Source organism: Ylistrum balloti, unplaced genomic scaffold (genome assembly GCF_031769215.1).
Source record: "Ylistrum balloti isolate Yb309-2 unplaced genomic scaffold, AGI_CSIRO_Ybal_v1 Utg369982, whole genome shotgun sequence".
NCBI lineage: Eukaryota > Metazoa > Mollusca > Bivalvia > Pectinida > Pectinidae > Ylistrum > Ylistrum balloti.
The window spans coordinates 248,427-271,578 of NW_026782069.1; the positions used below are offsets into that span (position 1 = coordinate 248,427).

The following is a 23,152-nucleotide window of genomic DNA, read 5'->3' on the forward strand; positions in this document are numbered from 1 at the left end:
CTGTCTAACTGTAGTAGAGTGAAGTGTTCTGTCTAACTGTAGTAGAGAGAAGTGTTCTGTCTAACTGTAGTAGAGAGAAGTGTTCTGTCTAACTGCAGTAGAGTGAAGTGTTCTGTCTAACTGTAGTAGAGAGAAGTGTTCTGTCTAACTGTAGTAGAGTGAAGCGTTCTGTCTAACTGCAGTAGAGAGAAGTGTTCTGTCTAACTGCAGAAGAGTGAAGTGTTCTGTCTAACTGCAGTAGAGAGAAGTGTTCTGTCTAACTGTAGTAGAGTGAAGTGTTCTGTCTAACTGCAGTAGAGAGAAGTGTTCTGTCTAACTGCAGAAGAGTGAAGTGTTCTGTCTAACTGCAGTAGAGAGAAGTGTTCTGTCTAACTGTAGTAGAGTGAAGCGTTCTGTCTAACTGCAGTAGAGAGAAGTGTTCTGTCTAACTGTAGTAGAGTGAAGCGTTCTGTCTAACTGCAGTAGAGAGAAGTGTTCTGTCTAACTGCAGTAGAGTGAAGTGTTCTGTCTAACTGATGTGATTAAATATATCATTTTCTGTTTGTTTTCAGATGTTATCATTTATGCATGCTCAGAGTACTTTCTTCCATCAAGGCCATGAATTGTTCAAGGAGTTTGAACCAGAAATGAAATGTGTTGCCTCACAGGTAAATAACTTCATACATCAAATTAACCTTGTGATAATTTAAATCTTATAAATTGACCTGGTGATAGTCTACATCTTACAAATTAACCTGGTGATAGTCTACATCTTATAAATTAACCTGGTGATAGTCTACATCTTATAAATTGACCTGGTGGTGGTGTACATCTTACAAATTAACCTTGTGATAGTCTACATCTTATAAATTAAACTGGTGATAGTCTACATCTTATAAATTAACCTGGTGACAGTCTACATCTTACAAATTAACCTGGTGATAGTCTACATCTTACAAATTAACCTGGTGATGGTCTACATCTTACAAATTAACCTGGTGATAGTCTACATCTTACAAATTAACCTGGTGATGGTCTACATCTTACAAATTAACCTGGTGATAGTATACATCTTACAAATTAACCTGGTGATAGTCTACATCTTACAAATTAACCTGGTGATAGTATACATCTTACAAATTAACCTGGTGATAGTCTACATCTTACAAATTAACCTGGTGATAGTCTACATCTTATAAATTAACCTGGTGATTGTCTACATCTTATAGATTAACCTGGTGATAGTCTACAACTTACAAATTGACCTGGTGATAGTCTACAACTTACAAATTGACCTGGTGATAGTCTACATCTTATAAATTGACCTGGTGATAGTCTACATCTCACAAATTAACCTGGTGATAGTCTACATCTTATAAATTGACCTGGTGATAGTCTACATCTTATAAATTGACCTGGTGATAGTCTACATCTTATAAAGGTCACAACCATTATATTTGATTTATGATTCTTCATCTTAATAACAGGTTCATTGAGCTCATAATGGGTTCATTAAGCTCATAACAGGTTCATTGAGCTCATAACTTGTTCATTGAGCTCATAAGGGGTTCATTAAGCTTATAACAGGTTCATTGAGCTCATAACTTGTTCATTGAGCTCATAAGGGGTTTTTGAGCCCATAACAAGTTCATTGAGCTCATAACATGTTCATTGATCTCATAACAAGTTCATTGAGCTCATAACAGGTTCATTGATCTCATAACAAGTTCATTGAGCTCATAACAGGTTCATTGATCTCATAACAAGTTCATTGAGCTCATAACGGGTTCATTGATCTCATAAACAGGTTCATTGAGATTCGGGGCTGTGGAACACAAGATTGTCAAAATGTCAACCTGATTAAAACGTGTTTTACTTTCAGGTGGAAGAATTAAGTGCCAAAGCTAGTCAAGAGCGCAAGGAGATGGAACAGAGACATAGCCTTGTGCAACAAAAGGTACGGGACTTTTATATGTTTTACCTCTGTTGAGTTGTGAGCTGCCTTAACATCTAAGACAACATCAATTAATGTGATTTAAAAATTACTTTTTGTCTGGGATCATCCTTTCGTCTTCATGTTTGTAAAACTCTGATGGAATGTCCTTTGGAGATTTATGGATCAGGTGTATGATCCAATGGGATCTCCTCATATAAGTAAAATGGATCAGGGCTAATTGTTACTGAACCATTCATAATTTCTGGTTTTAATCATTTCACCTCACTGACCATCTGATTTACTAGCTTAGTAACATGGGAGATAACTCTTCCAACACTATTAGATAGGATGACACTTTGTTAAAAATGGATTTAGAATCTGATGTGACTGATGAGTGATGGAAAACTGACAGAAAGATGAATATGTGTCTTATGAAAGAGTATTGAAAGAAAGTATCATAATTAGAATAAAAGATGTGTCTGATTACTAAGTATGACATAAGACATATGTCTGAGTATTGAATACAAGAAAAGACATGTCTAAATATTGAATATAAGATCAGACATGTCTTATTGTTTAATAGAAGATAGATTTATCTGATTATTGAATATGATATAAGACATGTGTCTTATTCTTGAATACAAGATAAGAAATATGTCTGATTGTTGAATATAATATAAGATAGAAAGTCCGATACTATGAGTTAATATATATTGAATGTAGGATCAGATGTAACACTGCTCAAATTCATGTTTGAAGCAATTTGTTCGATGAAGAATCAATACAAGATGTATCTGATGACTCAATATGATATTAGACCTGATAACTGAAAACAAGATCCAACATATTTGAAGACTTAATAAAACGCAAGACACATTTGATGTGTCAACACAGGATAAGACACATTTGATTGGTCAACACAAGATAAGACACATTTAATGTGTCAATACAGGATAAGACACATTTGATGATTCAATATGAGATAAGACACATTTGATGTGTCAACACAAGATAAGACACATTTGATGACTATATGAGATTAGACACATTTGATGACTCTATACGAGATAAGACACATTTGATGACTCTATACAAGATAAGACCTATTTGATGACTCTATACTAGTCATAGACACATTTGATGACTCTATACGAGATAAGGCACATTTGATGACTCTATACGAGATAAGGCACATTTGATGACTCTATACGAGATAAGAGACATTTGATGACTCTATACGAGATAAGAGACATTTGATGATTCAATATGAGATAAGACACATTTGATGTGTCAATACAAGATCAGACACATTTGATGACTATACAAGATAAGACCTATTTGATGACTCTATACTAGTCATAGACACATTTGATGACTCTATACGAGATAAGGCACATTTGATGACTCTATACGAGATAAGACACATTTGATGACCCAACACGGGATAAGACACATTTGATGACTCTATACGAGATAAGACACATTTGATGACTATACGAGATAAGACACATTTGATGACTCTATACGAGATAAGACACATTTGATGACTATAGGAGATAAGACACATTTGATGACTCTATACGAAATAAGACACATTTGATGACTATAGGAGGTAAGACACATTTGATGACTCTATACGAGATAAGACACATTTGATGACCCAACACGGGATAAGACACATTTGATGGCTCATACGAGATAAGACACATTTGATGACTATAGGAGATAAGACACATTTGATGACTCTATACGAGATAAGACACATTTGATGACCCAACACGGGATAAGACACATTTGATGACTCTATACCAGATAAGACACATTTGATGACTATACGAGATAAGACACATTTGATGACTCTATACGAGATAAGACACATTTGATGACTATAGGAGATAAGACACATTTGATGACTCTATACAAAATAAGACACATTTGATGACTATACGAGATAAGACACATTTGATGACTCTATACGAGATAAGACACATTTGATGACTATAGGAGATAAGACACATTTGATGACTCTATACAAAATAAGACACATTTGATGACTATAGGAGGTAAGACACATTTGATGACTCTATACGAGATAAGACACATTTGATGACCCAACACGGGATAAGACACATTTGATGGCTCATACGAGATAAGACACATTTGATGACTATAGGAGATAAGACACATTTGATGACTCTATACGAAATAAGACACATTTGATGACTATAGGAGGTAAGACACATTTGATGACTCTATACGAGATAAGACACATTTGATGACCCAACACTGGATAAGACACATTTGATGGCTCATACGAGATAAGACACATTTGATGACTCTATACGAGATAAGACACATTTGATGACTCTATACGAGATAAGACATATTTGATGATTATGCAAGATAAGACACATTTGATGACTATACGAGATAAGACACATTTGATGACTCTATACCAGATAAGACTCAGTGATGTAAGGACCTGTCACATTGATACTGTTTTAATGGAGAACATCAAATGTTTGTATGTTACTGTAGTAATATTTATATTGAAGTTTGGGGAGTAATTTTGATGTTAGATAGTTGTACTACTTACCAGAACATTCCAGACATAAGTTGTGGTGCAGCTTTTCTTAGTTATCAAGTGGATCACTTGAAAAGTCTGGTTCAAAACTCTTACTCAATCAACAATTATATCAAACCACACTAAGTAGCTATTTGCATTAGAGCAGAACATTTGTAATGATATGTGAAAAGATATTTTGATTATTTTGAAGATGTATATATCATTTCTCTGCAGCAGTGGTTAGTTCAAACACTTGTGATTGTATACATTACTTTCTCTTCAGTTGCGGTGAACTTTAAAAAACTTATGATTGTTAAAAAATATACAAAACCGAACAAAGACAACATCAGTATAAAATGGATGAAACTTTCATCAGGGTAAAAATATATTTTTACCTGTTGTAAAAGAAAATAATAAGTTTCCTGAAAAAATTTCCCATCCTGATTACAAATGTAGAGAGTCTTCTTGCAGTTGTTTTCAACAAATAATTCACACTCAAGGGGTGTAAAATGCTCTCAGATATTATGATAGCTGGAATATTGAGTACATAATGATAGATTGTCATCAGCTGTCAGATTTACAGAAAAGTACAGTCCTAAACTTTCCTTGTGATAATTGATATGACACTCAGTCTAGCAATTCAAGCCCCAAATAGACCCTTCCTTTCAAGGTAAAAAAAAGGCAAAGAAAAGAAAATTTCACTCTGTCTTTTGGTGAAGAAAGTAGTAAACAGCTATATCTGTAGGGAAACCATTAATTTTAGTTTATGTTGTCCGGAATTTTGATGTGATTCAGATGTGGCTTTGATTTAAAGGCATGTAGACAGTGTATCTGCTGTTAGTGGTCCCCGTTATGTTAAACTGTTATATCAAATTAAGCTGTAGACGAGATACTATTACATTATTGTCGTTTAACACTTCTCCACAATATCCGTACCCCACTGTGAAATCTGTAAAATCAATTAACAAGATCCAATTGGTATTTTCATTTTTGTTTATGAATAGAAATTAACACACTGCTGAAACTACATGTATGTAATTTGAAACTGATGGAAGTTGCTGTTTTCTCTGTTTCCCTGCTGTAATTCTGTTGGGATATTTTGTAAAATCTCTTATTTCAAATGAATATTGAGGAATTCAGTGTCGGTTCCCATGGCCAAGGTTGTGGAGAGAAACATTCTGTTTATCACAGGATGTGCCTATCCATTATGCTAAAGAAAATATTTATACATCTGTTCTTTGAGTTGACTGATCCAATTCCACCTATAAAATGTCAATGTATTACGCAGACTTTACCGGCAGCCAAACTATGTCAGCGGCCAAGCTATGTCAGCATTATACTTCACTTTTAAACATAAGAATGCTATATTTAAAGTGCTGAGTGTGCTAAAACTAAACGTTATCCCTACAACCATTGTGTTGGAATAAACATGTAACTATGTATGTATGCAGTTATGTCTTAATTTCAACTCATTTATTGTTATTTTATATTTTTTTTTTGCAAATTTCACATTTTTACCATTATTGTAAGTATGAATTATGTCCCATAATCATCTGGGAAATGGTTTTTAGGTCACCTGAGCCGAAGGCTCATGGTGACCTATTGCCATTATGATTTGTCTGATGCGTCGTTAACTTTTCACATATTCGACTTCTTCTTAAGAACCACTGAATGGATATTGACACAACTTGGCACAAAGCATCCCCATGGGAAACCGCTTCAAGTTTGCGAAGAAAAAAGGCATGGCCCCAATAGGGGCCCCAGGAGGGGGTAAAATTAGGTAAATCTTTAAAAATCTTCTTCTCATGAACCAAAAGTCAGATTAAATTCATAATTGATATTTAGGGTCCTTATAGCAAGGTCTACAATGTTTGCAAATGAAAAAAAAATCGGGTCAAAAACGGCTCCACTAGGGGGTGCTCAAAAGGGTCGAAAATTCAACTTTGACCAATTTCAACCAAATTAGGTAGACAGCATCTCTTAGTGAAGGACATATGAAATTATGTTGAAAAAAGTGATAATGTTCCCTTTGGGGCCCATAAAGGATGTAAAAGGGGCCATGTGTAAAAACCTTCATTAAATGCCTACTTCTCAAGAACCAGTGGATGGATTTTGACCAAACTTGGCACAAAGCATCCCCATGGGAAGCCACTTCAAGTTTGCGAAGAAAAAGAATGTGGCCCCAATAGGGGCCCCAGGAGGGGGGAAAAGGGGAAACTTGATACGAATGTTCTACACAAGGTCCTGGCAAGTGTCTTAATTTTTTGAGGCGATTCAAAATCCAAGATGGCCACCCTGGCCTCTGTTTGGCTAAGACATTATGGACTTCCTCTCAAGAACCATTGGGTGGGTCATGTTCAAACTTGGTACAGATGTTTTACACTTGGTCCTGCACAAGTGTTGTTACATTTTTGCAACATTTTAAAATCCCCAGATTATTGACATATATTCTTCAGGTGACCATTAAGGCCCCATGGGCCTCTTGTTTCATTATGTGTTCTGTAAATCCTTGTGTTTAGGAACCTGTTAATCTCTGGTGTTGGTTGATGACAGAGATTGATCTCTCCTATTACTACAGATGGAAATGTTTCTATTTGCTGCCTATTTATTGTATGAAAATATTCCAGATGTAGAAACGTTGGTCATTTTCATAATTAATTGGTAGGTCAAAGGTCAAGGCATCTTCAAACACATGTTCAATTTTTGATGAACTTCATCTCTTTCACTCCCTTTTGAGTGTAGTGAGGGATCTTAGAACACCACAAGGCAAAAATTAGAACCCTTGGATTTCAGAGAAGTAGAGAGCTCCATAAAAAAACAGTATGAAATTAAATCAGATAGATTGTAAATAAAACTGATGGAGAAAATCAAGATCGGTGTCCCTGAAATTAATATCCATTGTTCTCCATTAAAGGAAGCAGTGTTTCATTGGTAATGACTTTGTGTGAAATCTTCATCTCAGAAGAATTTTATGTTCTTAAGTAAATGTTTGTAGCGTCAAACTTTTGAACTTCTGCATACTATGTGCACTTTTGCACCATATGGTACATTTCAAGAGTCTGTAAGAGTCAGATGATTTTGTAAATGGCTACTGATTGCACCATATGGTACATTCCAAGAGTCAGTTAGAGTCTGATGAATCTGTAAATGGCTACTTACATCTGCCTGGGAAGTCTGCATACTTTCACTGCAGATTAAAGCTATCATCTTACCTGTGTATATATATACTGCTAATTTTCTGTATAAGCTACGTAAATCTAACTCTACTGCCTAAAATAAAATGTTAATATTTCGTGTTATTTGTCCTCCTCAGAAAAACTTGAGCTCTATGATTGTTAAATTTTGTATATTTATTATCAGACATTAGTAAAATATTTAATGTGGTAAAGGAGGAGAGTTTTTTCATTGTATATAGTGTATATAAGTATACACTTCTGTAAAATAATTCATTTCCTTAGGAGCTCGTTTTCATTAATCTTACTGTTACTCTGAACAAGTTCTGAAATCAACAAACTTCAGAAATAATGTATAGATTTGTTGAGTAATTATATTTTTCCGTCAGATGTCTGTGAAACAGTCATCCTTTTTAAAAAAAACCCACGAGAATTGAGCTCCTTAGAAATATATTACTTTACAGTGTGTTTAGTATATGAGTCTTTTTATGAAAGCCATTAGATTTATATTTCTTTCACAATTTTTTTTTCAAGTTGTAACCAAAACTAGCACCAAAATTGGAAAAAATATTTTTAATTAGCTCAGTAAGATACCACAAAAACAAAAGGCTAAACAAATTCTTTAGGATTCACACCATGAAATCTACCCATCAGATCTGTGTTTGTTTCACATACTGTTGTAGGTGTTATGTCCCTTTGTTTTACAAGCCTTTGTGGTTAAATCTAAGCTATCCTTATACCAGAAGATATAGAGATTAACACTTTGTCTCTGACTCGGAGAGGAGAGATGCTACTTAACACTTTGTCTCTGACTCGGAGAGGAGAGATGCTACTTAACACTTTGTCTCTGACTTGGAGAGGAGAGATGCTACTTAACACTTTGTCTCTGACTTGGAGAAGAGAGATGCTATTTAACACTTGTCTCTGACTCTGAGAGGAGAGTTGCTGTGTAACACTTTGTCTCTGACTTGGAGAGGAGAGGTGCTACTTAACACTTTGTCTCTGACTCGGAGAGGAGAGATGCCATTCAACACGTGTCTCTGACTTGGAGAGGAGAGATGCCATTCAAAACGTGTCTCTGACTTGGAGAGGAGAGATGCTACTTAACACTTTGTCTCTGACTCAGAGAGGAGAGATGCTACTTAACACTTTGTCTCTGACTCAGAGAGGAGAGGTGCTACTTAACTTTTTGTCTCTGACTTGGAGAGGAGAGATGCTACTTAACACTTTGTCTCTGACTTGGAGAAGAGAGATGCTACTTAACACTTTGTCTCTGACTTGGAGAAGAGAGATGCTATTTAACACTTGTCTCTGACTTGGAGAGGAGAGTTGCTGTGTAACACTTTGTCTCTGACTTGGAGAGGAGAGATGCTACTTAACACTTTGTCTCTGACTTGGAGAAGAGAGATGCTACTTAACTTTTTGTCTCTGACTCAGAGAGGAGAGATGCTACTTAACTTTTTGTCTCTGACTTGGAGAGGAGAGATGCTACTTAACACTTTGTCTCTGACTCAGAGAGGAGAGACGCTACTTAACACTTTGTCTCTGACTCAGAGAGGAGAGGTGCCATTTAACTTTTTGTCTCTGACTCAGAGAGGAGAGGTAGTGTTTGACTCCTTATCTCTGGTTTGGAGCTGTGAGGTGGACTGACTTCAGAGTATAGCATCTGTTGACAATTTGACATAATTCAAAGAGATGTGGGTGGGCTTATTACCAAACTTGGGCATATTGCCAAATATAACAGTTTTTCTTTGTGATGCTGAGGGGATTGACATCACTTGTCTAACATGGAGACTTAGTGTTGTGAATCTTAATACATGTGAAATATACAATATCAAAAGTTCATTATAGATAGCAATTCATCTGCATAATTACTATAAAATTTGTCATTTTGGTGGCTGATTACTTTTCATTGAATTTCATGGGAACTCTTCATCCACGACTTTGTTTGCCTGCTAAAAGATAAACCATTGAAATTGACATCAATTTTAGTGAGTGAATTTCATGAGCAGGGTTTTCAGGTGCCAACCAATATGTATTTCCTAGCAACACAATCACAAGATTTAACAGTATAACAATATTAAAGTCGGTCAACTTCAGGAACCAGAATTGAAGATTCAGTTCATGGATGTTCAATGGACAGATTTTTGAAACAATGTTTTGAGAAAAAAGTCAACCTTGCTGATTTAAATCCAAAACTATCCAGTTGGACTTGTTCCTGAGGATATGATCTCACAAGACAACACTCAGTAATAATCTGTACTGCTGGATTTCCTGTGCTGTATGCGCTGCAGCTTGCTGTATATATACATCAGATAATAATCGGCTACAGTCTCTTGAGTATAATACACAGTTCATTCTATTTGTAGTTATCTAAATCATGCATCTGCAAGCTTAAGAGCTAGTAGTTGTGACCTTTGACCTTGGTCTAAGTTTTGGTCGTTTGCGCCGGCATCTTTGAGTTCCATCTTTAAGGATCCGGCAGCACTGAATAGTGCCGTCTGACTGAGCACTGCACTTCCTACGACGTAGAGCACGTCGGTTGTGTCGCTTTCCCCTATTACGTCGCTTCTTTTTTCCTTTTTTGTTTTTTCTGTTTTTGTTCTTTCTGTTTTTCTTTCCTTTCCTTTTTCGTCCTTTCTTTTTTATCTTTTCTGTATTTGTCCTTGCTCCAGGATTCATACTGGAACTTGTTGGCACCAAAACTCCTGCCTGTTGTAGTCGTTGAATGGTTTGTTGTGGGCCTGCATTTCTGGATACATCACTTACTTGGTTGCCTCCCCTTTGTTGTGAACTCTCCTGTTGAGATCCAGAAACAACATCCCCCTTTAATGACAAACGTGACACCTGTAATGGCGGTGTGTCCACCTGTTCTGGCCTGACGTTGGTAGGTCTCTGCAACGATTTCACAAAATATCTATTTGGGAGATCCTTGATTTTCCTTCCCCTTAGCTGAGGTGGTGATGCACATTCTAGTTCCTCTGAGTTATGAAAGACAACTCGGCCTTCCGACATCCATTGTTTTAACCATATTAGACTCTTATCACAGTGAAACGGGTTTCCGTCCAACAGTAGCTGTTGTACGCCACGTAATGCTCCTTTTACTGCTTCAGGGAGGCTTTGGATTTCATTATACTGCAGGTTCAAGGTCATCACACGATCCAATCTGGTCCTAGATCTGACCAAAGCCTTCAGAATACTGGACACAAGTCCTGGGCTGTTCATAAAGTCCAGAGTATTGATACTGGACAAAGAGTTTACAAATTCTTGTGTCACATGTACTGTGGGAGAAGCTATATTAGCCATTGACAGGGAACTGAGTCGGGAAGGAAAAGCACCATGGTCAATACTAACCAATGAGTTGTGTGACAGCTGCAGTGTGGTCAAGGCCGACAAATCGGTGAAGGTCCTAGCTGGGATCATTGCTATTTGATTGAACTGTAGGTTAATCTCCTGAATACTCTGTAGACCTCGGAATGACTCCGCGTGAACTCTCTGAATTTTGTTCATTTCAAAAGACAGCAGTCGTAACTTGGAGTGATTTAGGAAAAGATGTGACTGTACTTCAAAGATTTCGTTGTTGTCAAGGTAGAGTGTCTCAAGATTTTTAGGAAGACCCTGTGGAATGTAAAACAGCTTATTGTTGCTCAACCAGATCTCCTTTAAATTTGTGAGAGGCTTAAATGCTCGATAGCTGATGTTCTGAAGCATGTTGTTTTCCAGCATCAACAAGCGAAGATTTCTCATTCCTTTGAAATCTTCGTCTTGAATCTCTGTTATCATGTTGTTGCCGAGGCGGAAGTCTGCAACTGAGTAAGGCATCCCAGTAGGTACCCTCTTGAGCTGACTCTTGGTAAAATCTACAAGTTGGAGCATGGTGCTGGAGAACTGTAAGTCAACAGTGTGCGTCAAGGCATTATTGCTGAGAATGAGATAACGAAGATGCTCCAGATTCTTGAACGCCATTGGATGTATCCGATTGATATGGTTATTGCTAAGATCCAACATTCGAATCATCGTATTTGTCTGGAAGTCGTCCTCTTCAATCTCTATCAGCTGATTAAATCCTAGGTAAACGGACGATAGTGATGTAAGGCCTTCGAACGGCTGCTCAAGTCGTTGTAAACGGTTGTTTGTGAGGGTTATGATAGACATTTCGTCCAAGCCCCGGAAGGCTCCATCCTCCAAGGTTGCTATGAAGTTAGAGGACAGATCTATCATCGTGAGGTGTGGGATATTCACGAAGGAATTAGCAGCGATATGACTTATACCATTGTTTGGTATTCTGAGTGATTGAACATTTGGAAGTGACTGGAAGCTACGGCCATCAAAATCTGTAATTTGGTTTCCAGTGAAATCCAGAACTTCAACCTCCTCAGGAAAGCGTCTAGGGATATCTCGTAGACCAGCTTGGATACAATTGGCTGTGCCACCTGTGCAGGAGTGGCATTGTGGTGGACATGGCACCACATGTGGTATCCACAGACACAGAACCAGACACACTGCATGTATAAAACTATCCATGGTCATGGTCTTCATAAGCAAAGGGTCTAGTGGGACAGGGTAAAATAGGCACAAATCTTTTGTAAGACTTCCTCACACTTCACCAGGAAACATCTGTAACATTTAAAAACATCAGGTGAGTTAAACTCAAAAAAAAAACATTTTAGTGTGTGACACACAAAAATCATCCAGTGTGTGACACACAAAAATCATTTAGTGTGTGACACACAAAAATCATTTAGTGTGTGACACACAAAAATCATCCAGTGTGTGACACAAAAATTCATTCAATGTGTGACACACAAAAATCATCCAGTGTGTGACACACAAAAAAATCCAGTGTGTAACACAAAAAATCATTCAATGTGTGACACACAAAAAACCATCCAGTGTGTTACACACAAAAATCATCCAGTGTGTTACACACATCAGTTAAACATTAAGTGATTGTTAACAGTAGTCAATTAAACAGACACCATTCACCAGTAAGTTTATTTTGAGTGTTTCTTCTGCTGTTACATCACTAATCAGCCCAGGTCTCTTTATGGAAGAATTTTTAAAAATCTAGAATTAAAGGTAGATTTTTTGATAAATAACTTATTGAAAACAGAATTTCAGAAGAATATAGTCAGTAACTGCAAAACGAACTCACATGTCAATATATGCTACAAATTCTAGCCTTTAATCTATTTTATGGAAACAACTTTCATTTATCAGACATAACATAATGAAAGACATTCTTAGAATCAGTTGTTAAATGTTACAGACATGTTTTATGTATAGCTTCTCCTTCATAACATAATTTTGATGGTATTGCTTTCAAATATCAATTCAAGATATCTATTGCAGATCTAGAATGATGGGAGAATATGTGGTTTGGGAATACCTCTGGTTAGTTTGTGTCTTAGTCAGATGTCTTAGTCATGCTGAGTTCTTTATGAAAAAAGAAAAAAGTATTTAAAAAGGATATGAGGATATGTGGGAATTAAGTATAAATAGACAGAGATATTGTAATGTATTTGTTGGAGATGGACCCATGATAAGAAAATGGTATGAAAATAAAGGAATATGCGTGTATGAGCAAAACATTGCAGAAATATAGATAGTTAACAATGATATAAGTATATACTACATTCCCGAGACAATGGCATGGTTATAGAACTGTTAGAAATTATCTATCACCTTTTATGTTACATAATTGAAATTATTTTCTTATATACAAAAATTATATATCTAGAAGAATTATTTTGGTAAAAATGACATGAAAGAAGAAGACACATGGAACATGACCAAGCTATTAAGATAGGATAAGAAATAATGTTTTATAAGCTTTATTTTAAATGGCTAATTACAAAGAAATGTGTTTACATTAACGTTAGACTTTATAAAACCTTCAGTCCCTGTTAAATTCATTGGCATACTTTCCAACCCTCCCTGTATAAGAGGGAGACTCCCAATTTTAGGACCTCTACTAATTTTGCTATTTTCAACAAGCAAATTGGCTTTTCTTATGTTCTAAGATCTAATAATTCCTTCAAATGAACCACCCAAAAGATGTCATTTACAGTGTTATCTCTTTATTGGAGGGTATGTGATATTTTAATTTTTGTTTTCATTTTTGAGCACATAAAATTTCCCCTGTGAAAATTTTAAAAAGCTGATAAGTATGGATGTGAAACAGAAAAAAAAACATTTAAACAGGTGTTTTCTATATTTCACCTGAAATGCTGACATATGAAGGAATAGACAGCACACCAGAGCTGTCTGTGATATACTGTCCATGCTTGCTGTATCTAAAGAACCAATCTAGGAGGCCTCACAGGCTATGTCTTTCCAGATGCATAAACAATACTGTTGTAGATCTGACTGTTCAATTAGTTGTTGGTCGGTTGTGTTAATGGTAAGTGGGTTAGATAAACAAATGTCACACTAAAATAACACCTGTGATGGTATTGGTGATCAGAGCTACTAGAACTCTAAACTTCTTGGCCCTTTTCTTTTTTTTTTTGTCAGGAAATTTTCCAACAATGTTCACTGTTCTACATACAGGTCGTCTCGTGATGTACGTTTAACAGAGAGCAGATGAATCCATTCGCAGTTGGGCACCTTATCTTAAAACAATGTTCACATACAGGTCGTCTAGTGATATAATTTTAACAGAGAGCAGATGAATCAATTTGCAGTTGGGCACCTTATCTTGAAACAGAATGTTCACATTGAATAAAGGAAAACAAATCCTACTCTCTAAATAAAGAAAAACCTCATTAACTGTTACTGCTGATAATCCAACCTTTTCTTCTTTTACAATCTTTGAAAAATGACAGAAGTTTGTGGCATACATCCTTCTCCTCAGTAACCAAGAATCCCAGAACCAGTAGCATGCTATGATACAGGACTACCAAACTTTGATAAATGAATGACCTTAACCCACATTCAAGGTCAGAGGTCAAACTTGTAAAATTCTTTGAACAACTTCTTCTCAAAAACCAAAAGGCCATTACTGACACTGTGATACTGAATGACAAGCATGCTGTGATGAAGGGCTGTCAAATTTGTTGAATTGAAATACCTTGACCAACCTGTAAGTTCACAGGGGTCAAATGTATCAAATTTTATAACTTCTCACTAATTCAAAAGCTAAGTTTAATGATATGCAGGGCTTTAAGCTTTCAAGGTCACAAATGTCAAATGTGTTAAGATATCAAAACAACTTCTCAATAGCCAAAATGGTGAAGGTCATGATATGGAACTGTAGCATACTAGGAAGAAGGACTATCATACTTGTTTTAATGAATGACCTTGATTCACATTCAAGGTGAAATAGTCAATTCTTTTTTTTTCATTTTTAGTACTAAAATACCCATTAGTTTCATTATTTCAACTGCAACATATTTATTGTAAAGAAGGGGTATGGTGATGACAAGTAAGATGCTAGAATAAGCTGCTGATCAGGTGAGCAATACAGTTAAATATGTTGTCAGGGGTAACGAAACAGCTTTCTATGTTCTGCCTCTGTAAATGTGTTTTGTGTAAGGTGATTATGTTTAATCAAATGTCCACCATTCTATCTGACACATTCTTGGTGTGACAAACATGGTGCCTAGAGCCAGGTAGGACGTAGGTAATATGCAGCATCAAAAGAAAGCTTGTATTGAATGTCATTGCCTGTAGATGTTTAGACCACAACAGGACTTAGAGCACCTGAGGCCACAGAGAGAGGTGACAACCTTAAACTTAGGTCATACAGATTAGGCGTTGGGCTTCATTTGTTGACAAAAGTTTGCGTTGTTGTCCATTTATGTTTTTTTTTATTCTATCTTGACTTTAAAGGCAAACCCTTGACTTGGGGAGAGATTTATTTTAAAAGCTATCTGCCTTCTAATATAAAAGGGGGCAGATCTTTATAAAACATTCACTATAATGTAACTGGCATGTAAATTTCAACCATTTGTAAATGGCCTGTGAAATAAAGAATGAAATCAATAAAGACCCTATTATCCTAAATTATTTTATATCCATTGAGTTTGAGAAAAGTGGTAATATCAGTTTGAATACCAGGTAGTTGTGATTTTAATAGTTGTTTAAATGGTTTTATAGTACTGGAAACATTTGGTACTATATATCATTGTGTCATGTGTGATAAGGTTTGGATCACCTATTTGTAATTACTGCTTTTGTTTCAATGTATACTTAAAACATGTGTATCTAAGTAACTGAAGGATTCTGGTATTCAAAATTATGGATATCATCTTCTTATTATGAATATTTTACAAACCATGTAAATCAGTTTGTCACTTAATCAACACTCCTGCCAGATAGAATGGTGAATTTGAAGAAAGAAAGGACATTTTAAGGAAACTCTAAAATTTGATTAAAAAATAACTACAAATGGTATTATCCTGTAAATGTAGAAAGTAACAAAGTCATTATTATTATAACTTTGATCACATTTGATATAAATTTGAAATTAATGATTTACTTTTTCTTTTCTTTTTTTCTTTTCATTAATTTCATATATAGCATTGACTAATTTCTGCATGAAATTAAAAGATGTACAAGTTATAAATTTCTTGTTAAAAATATGTATAGTACAATGACTTTAGAAATATCAGTAAATACTTACTTTTCGTATAAAATCTTATAAATTCCAGATAAGAAATATGCACTTAGTAACAGTAATAATGATGTAGTCCTTCAGTCCATCACCACAACACTACCCATCTACCAGTGACTTCTGTCTGACAGGGGAGGAGGGGGCTAACAAGTCCTTTACATGTTGTATACACTCACTGTGTGGGAGAGTGTAGGTGAACACTCACTGTGTTGGAGAGTGTAGGTGAACACTCACTGTGTGGGAGAGTGTAGGTGGGCACTCACTTTGTTGGAGAGTGTAGGTGAAAACTCACTTTGTTGGAGAGTGTAGGTGAACACTCACTGTGTGGGAGAGTGTAGGTGTTCACTCACTTTGTTGGAGAGTGAAGATAAGCACTCACTGTGTGAGAGAGTGAAGGTGAACACTCACTGTGTGGGAGAGTGAAGGTGTTCACTCACTGTGTGAGAGAGTGAAGGTGAACACTCACTATATGAGAGAGTGAAGGTGAACACTCACTGTGTGGGAGAGTGAAGGTGTTCACTCACTGTATGAGTGAGTGAAAGTGTTCACTCACTGTGTTGGAGAGTGAAGGTGAACACTTACAGTGTGAGAGAGTATAGGTGAACACTCACTGTGTGAAAGAGTGTATCTGAACACTCACTGTGTGGGAGAGTGTAGGTGAACTCTCACTGTATGGGAGAGTGTAGGTGTTCACTCACTTTGTGAGAGAGTATAGGTGAACACTCACTGTTTGAGAGAGTGAAGGTGAACACACACAGTGTGGGAGAGTGAAAGTGTTCACTCACGTGGAAGAGTGGCTGTGTGGGAGAATGGCTATTTGGGGTAGTGTTATGTGACTTGGCTTACAAGTAATTTTTATAAACATCACTCCATGTTACAGAGTTATAATAAATTGATTTACTTTCAACAGAGCTAAATGACAGTCGACAGTCATGTTTATTTTGGGCTGAAACATGTATTTCATTTTGTGAAACTTACTGAAGTGGCAAATGAGTGTATTCAGAAATGTATGATTCATATTTTGTTAAAAAGAGAAATACATAGGCTTCTCAGATTCAGACTCAAAAGTTTAAGTGAATTTCAGAAAAATCTTAGCAGTCAGTGGAACAAATTTTTTTCACTTTAAACATAAACAAACAGGTGGGTCAGTTCTGTGTAAATGAAATGAATGGTTGTGATATAATACCCAGGATGGAAGGAGATCTGTTCACATCCATCCTGTAAAATTTTAAAAATATAAGGTTTAAAATTTCATGTTATGAAACACTTATTTCTTAAAATTCAGTATCATGGCTAGAAAAATTAAGAGAAATGATTGTCAAAATTAAAAAAAAAAAAAAAAAAAAGTAATGTGAGGCCATTATGACTTCCTTTATCAGTTCGCTCAAGAGTAAACTTTTGATGTTGTTGGCCGGAATTTTTTAAAGGCATCAGAATGCACCTCAGCTTTGTTGTGATTAATGGCTTCAGGCACACAGCCATTACAGAAATGTTTTCTGTGGTACATTGTCAGATTTCAGCTCTTGAATTAATGATATTAGTCCAGGAATTCAATGGCAACAAACTTAACTATTGCCAAAACAATAAAGCTTGGCTATAGGAGATAGATGTGATGGTTCTTCTCCTGGTGGCTCTCAGGCTTGTCTCAGGGATATGGTGGCTCTCAGGCTTGTCTCAGGGATCTTGTCGCTCTCAGGCTTGTTTCAGGGATCTGGTCGCTCTCTGGCTTGTTTCAGGGATCTGGTCGCTCTCTGGCTTGTCTCTGGGATCTGATGGCTCTTAGGCTTGTCTCAGAGATCTTGTCGCTCTCTGGCTTGTCTCTGGGATTTGGTGGCTCTCTGGCTTGTCTCAGGGATCTGGTTGCTCTCAGGCTTGTCTCAGGGATCTTGTCGCTCTCTGGCTTGTCTCTGGGATTTGGTGGCTCTCAGGCTTGTCTCAGGGATCTGGTGGCTCTCAGGCTTGTCTCAGGGATCTGGTGGCTCTCAGGCTTGTCTCAGGGATCTGGTGGCTCTCAGGCTTGTCTCAGGGATCTGGTGGCTCTTAGGCTTGTATCAGGGATCTGGTCGCTCTCAGACTTGTCTCAGGGATCTGGTCGCTCTCAGACCTGCCTCATGGATCTGGTCACTCTCAGGTTTGTCTCAGGGATCTGGTGGCTCTCAGATTTGTCTCAGGGATCTGGTGGCTCTCAGGCTTGTCTTAGGGATCTGGTCGCTCTCAGACCTGCCTCATGGATCTGGTCACTCTCAGGTTAGTCTCAGGGATCTGGTGGCTCTCAGATTTGTCTCAGGGATTTGGTGGCTCTCAGGCTTGTCTTAGGGATCTGGTCACTCTCAGGCTTGTCTTAGGGATCTGGTGGCTCTCAGGCTTGTCTCAGGGATCTGGTCACTCTCAGGCTTGTCTCAGGGATCTGGTCACTCTCAGGTTTGTCTCAGGGATCTGGTGGCTCTCAGATTTGTCTCAGGGATCTGGTGGCTCTCAGACTTGTCTCAGGGATCGCTCTCAGGCTTGTCTCAGGGATCTGGTGGCTCTCAGGCTTGTCTCAGGGATCTGGTGGCTCTCAGGCTTGTCTCAGGGATCTTGTCGCTCTCAGGCTTGTCTCAGGGATCTGGTGACTCTCAGGCTTGTCTCAGGGATGTGTTGAATGCACATCATTCCTGTAAATGCTAAATACTTCTGGAAACTTCTCTGAGATTGGAACAAGCATTTGAACAAATGTAAAATAAAACAGAATAAAACCTCTATGTATGATGAATGGTGGTAGGTGAGTTTATTTACCTCGAAAAGTCCTTATAACTATCTGTAAAGACTGACTTACAATTACACTGTTTTGGTGAATGCCAGCAATGAATAATTTATCTATTAATGTGCAGTGGTCTTTTCCAAAGTATAATGAAAAAAAGTTTGAGCTTCTGCTCTGTACAATGAAGTTATTCAAAACAATTGCTGTTAACTTGGTGTCAGTAATTTTGTGTAATATTTCCACTTTAACATTTTGTGGTATGTCATTATTTCTTCACTGTTCCCTTCAAAGTTTTTTTTTACTAATGCATATGTTATTTCTCACAATCAAACGTAATTTTATCAGAATCATTCTGTCACTGATTAAGAGCGTTTTGACATTTGAATGACCTTGAACCAGCTAAAGGTCATATCACATCTCATGACATGGAGAAACTAAGACATGTCTACTGAAAGTGCTTGTAGAGTCACAAATTAGGATGGTCTATTTGACAGTATTTTAAAGGAGGAAGGTAAAATTTGTTGAAAATGTGTGTGTGGTATGGGGAGCCTATGAGGTTAGGGTGTCTGTAGACAGGCATTACTGAATCAAGTATTGTTGTATGAGTGGTCTTTCTAGACAGGTGTTGCTGTATAAGGTAAAGCTTTTTGGATGGTTTCTCTAGACAATTATTACTCTATCAGGTAGTGTTATTAGAGTGTTTTTCTAGACAGAAGTCACTGTATCAGGTATTGCTATTGGAGTGGTCTCTATAGACAGGTTTACTATATCAGGTAATGTTACTGGAGTGCTCTCTGTAGACAGGTATTACTATATCAGGTAGTGTTATTTGTTTGGTCTCTTTGAACAGATGTTACTGTATCAGGTGTTGTTATTGGCATGGTACTTTATTCAGAAAATGTGATAAGAATGGTCTCTCCAGACAGGTATAACTATCAGGTAATGTTACTAGTGTGGTCTCTCTACACAGGAGAAACTTTATCAGGAGGTTGATCAGAGAGGTCTCTCAAGACAGATATTACTCTATCAGGTAATGTTACTAGTGTGGTCTCTCTACACAGTAGTTATTTTATCAGGAATTGTGATAAGAGTGGTCTCTCCAGAAAGGTATAACTATCAGGTAATGTTACAAGTGTGGTCTCTCTACACAGTAGTTATTTTATCAGGAATTGTTATAAGAGTGGTCTCTCTAGACAGGTATTACTCTATCAGGTAATGTTACTAGTTTGGTCTCTCTACACAGGAGTTATTTTATCAGGAATTGTTATAAGAGTGGTCTCTCTAGACAGGTATTACTCTTTCAGGTAATGTTACTAGTGTGGTTTCTCTACACAGGAGTTATTTTATCAGGAATTGTGATAAGAGTGGTCTCTCTAGACAGGTGTTACTGTATCAAGTCATGTTATTGGAAATAACATTGGAATGGATGTGAAAAGATATGGGGTCACCTGCTCAACCAGGTGGGTTTCACGGGTACTCTGGTTTCCTCCCACACTAAGACCCCTCGTGTGTGTTTTCCCCGGGTACTAAGGTTTCCTCCCACACTAAGACCCCTCGTGTGTGTTTTCCGCGGGTACTCCGGTTTCCTCCCACACTAAGACCCCTCTTGTGTGTTTTCCCCGGGCACTCAGGTTTCCTCCCACACTAATACCCCTCGTGTGGGTTTTCCCCGGGTACTCAGGTTTCCTCCCACACTAAGACCCCTCGTGTGTGTTTTCCCTGGGTACTCAGGTTTCCTCCCACACTTAGACCCCTCGTGTGGGTTTTCCCTGTACTCAGGTTTCCTCCCACACTAAGACCCTTCGTGTGCTTCCATCCGAGCCAACCACAGTGATAAATAAGTTGGAAAATCTTGCTTCGCAATTGTTGTAAAATAAATAAAGATTATCTAAATACACCTTTCTTTATATTATTCCCCATCAGGTTACAGAAGAATTTTGAAGTTATGATAATTGTTGTCTCCTTCACTCTTTCCACTGCTGTTGGTGCACTATGTCCAGTAGTAACCTTCCGATATTTGGCACCAGTCCAACAGGTGCTGTTTACACTTAAGACAAGGCTGAACATCTAATTGAGAATAAACACCAGTGTTGATGGGGTAGATGGCTGTCTCCCATCACTATGTTGTACACTGATGCATCCTTTACCATAATATTTGTAATAAAATAAGAAAAATAGAGTCAGATTCAGGTAAGTGGTTTCTTCAGTGGGGCGCTTCACTTGAGCTTGGATACCAAAGGTATGCAGGGTGATGAATGAAATAATAAATATGAGACCTTAGAGATTAATCGCAACAAGAACAAGTGTCACAGTTAGTGGGTACTTTACTAAACTGTCTAATAGTTTCACCTCCAGTCGAGGATTCTAATATTTGTAATAAATACACTGAATTGTTTACCGTAATGTTGGTAATAAATACACTGAATTGTTTACCGTAATGTTGGTAATAAATACACTGAATTGTTTACCGTAATGTTGGTAATAAATACACTGAATTGTTTACCGTAATGTTGGTGATAAAAACACTGCATTGTTTACCGTAATGTTGGTGATAAAAACACTGCATTGTTTACCGTAATGTTGGTGATAAAAACACTGCATTGTTTACCGTAATGTTTGTAAAAAAACAAACTATTTCAGTAAACCACTGATCCTGGCCATACTTTACCTTAGATGGGAGTTTCCAAACATTTAGCATCAAAGTCATCTTAGGACTTTGCCTATATGTAATTATTCAATTAATACATGTTTTCAAATTCAAAATAAAGATTGTTAGGGAAATCAGTAATGTCTTTTGTGTATGTTTTACACCTTACCATATTAAGGTGGTCATCTGTCAAAGTCCAAGGGTCAGAGGTCACCTTTAACACTTTCTGCAAATTAATTTTTCATAGAATTACACTTGTAAAGTATATGCATGGGAGCAGATATTTTCTGCTTTACATCTTGGGGAGGTCCTAGTGTTTGATTCCCATTTTTATGGGGCAATTATTGAATCACTTCTGAATTTTCTCAACCCGGTTATAAAAGTACCATGTGTTTCAAACAGTCCAGTTGACAATTGTTTGTTTTTGATTGCCACTGAAACTTGTCTTTTACTTTAGTAAAAACATTCTCTCCTGTTTGATCCTGCTTGTTCTGGCACTATGTCCTTTGTACCTCTCGATTTGTTGTTTAAGCGTTTTTAGGCTATAACAGTCCTATAACAACCTTTCCATGACCAGCTTTGCATGGGAGTGGCAATGTTTTTTATATTATATGTTATATCTTTCCTAATCAGCAGATTTCAAAATCATCTACAGCATGTTGGTGTAGTAATGTTTTAGACCAGATTGATGTTTACCGATGTTGCTGATATTGAGACTTAATTTTCTCTCAAAAATCTCTTGGCCAGTTGGAGTAGGTTGTTAAAAACTTAATGGTCTGCCAGAAAAACATCCTGTCACAGACCAGTGGGCCTGTGGAAAATTCGCAGTGATTTTCAGTATTAGAGTGTTCCTGGGCTCCTATACCTATGTACACCACTCACATTTTTACTTGGACAGTCATAGAAGTAGGCGTGGGTCAATGTTGCTTGGGAAGTAAAAGCCAGCCTGTACATCATCCTTGTAGATCATGTATCAGAGGTAAAGATTGTGAGCTCTGATTTAGTGGTGGTGTGTTGTGTGGATGTCTGTATTGTTACATATTTGGTAATGTGGTATTGCTCAAATGTTAACATGCACAGTATATATCATTATGTACAGTGGCAGAAGATTTCTTACTTAAAGTTTCAGTTCTAGATTGAAATTTTTTTTTTTTTTTTTGCATAAGGTAGATTTTTTATAAGATAAAGAGATATGTACTCTTAGCAAAGAATACTAGTGCTGGTAATGTGAGAAAATGTTCGAAAAGTGGATTAGAAATTCATTTTAACTCGTAAGGTCAGTTGGGAGTAGAAGGGTGTTCTTTCTCTCTAACTAACTGCTTCTCCAATCACCAGGAACTGTGAACCAAAGAGTATCATTGCAACAGATGTAGGATTTAGTAGATCAGTACAGGCCCTCCAATGAACCTCTTGTTTCATTTTAAATGATATAAAACATGCACTGTGCAATGTCATTAACCTGATGGTATTTACTCGTTGTTTTTCAAAGGTCAT

At 37.0% G+C, this 23,152-nt stretch overlaps 2 protein-coding genes across 2 annotated transcripts in view; one reads left to right on the top strand and one right to left on the bottom strand.

Annotated features, from left to right (window-relative positions):
* The window catches only part of LOC132547836 (arf-GAP with coiled-coil, ANK repeat and PH domain-containing protein 2-like), a gene marked incomplete at its 3' end in the record, with an annotated part of 68,280 nt that overhangs the window by 24,275 nt on the left and 20,853 nt on the right, over nt 1-23,152 (top strand). Inside the window, exons 10-11 of the mRNA XM_060211640.1 lie at nt 552-647; nt 1,862-1,936. Of these exons, the coding sequence (XP_060067623.1) occupies nt 552-647; nt 1,862-1,936 (171 nt within the window). The remainder of the gene's footprint in view (nt 1-551; nt 648-1,861; nt 1,937-23,152) is intronic.
* LOC132547835 (leucine-rich repeat-containing protein 70-like) lies at nt 8,213-16,368 on the bottom strand. Its single transcript, XM_060211639.1, has 2 exons — nt 16,281-16,368; nt 8,213-12,271 (listed from the first exon to the last, which is right to left on the bottom strand). Exon 2 carries the CDS (start codon nt 12,191-12,193, stop codon nt 10,049-10,051), a length of 2,145 nt encoding a protein of 714 aa, XP_060067622.1. The 5' UTR covers nt 12,194-12,271; nt 16,281-16,368; the 3' UTR covers nt 8,213-10,048.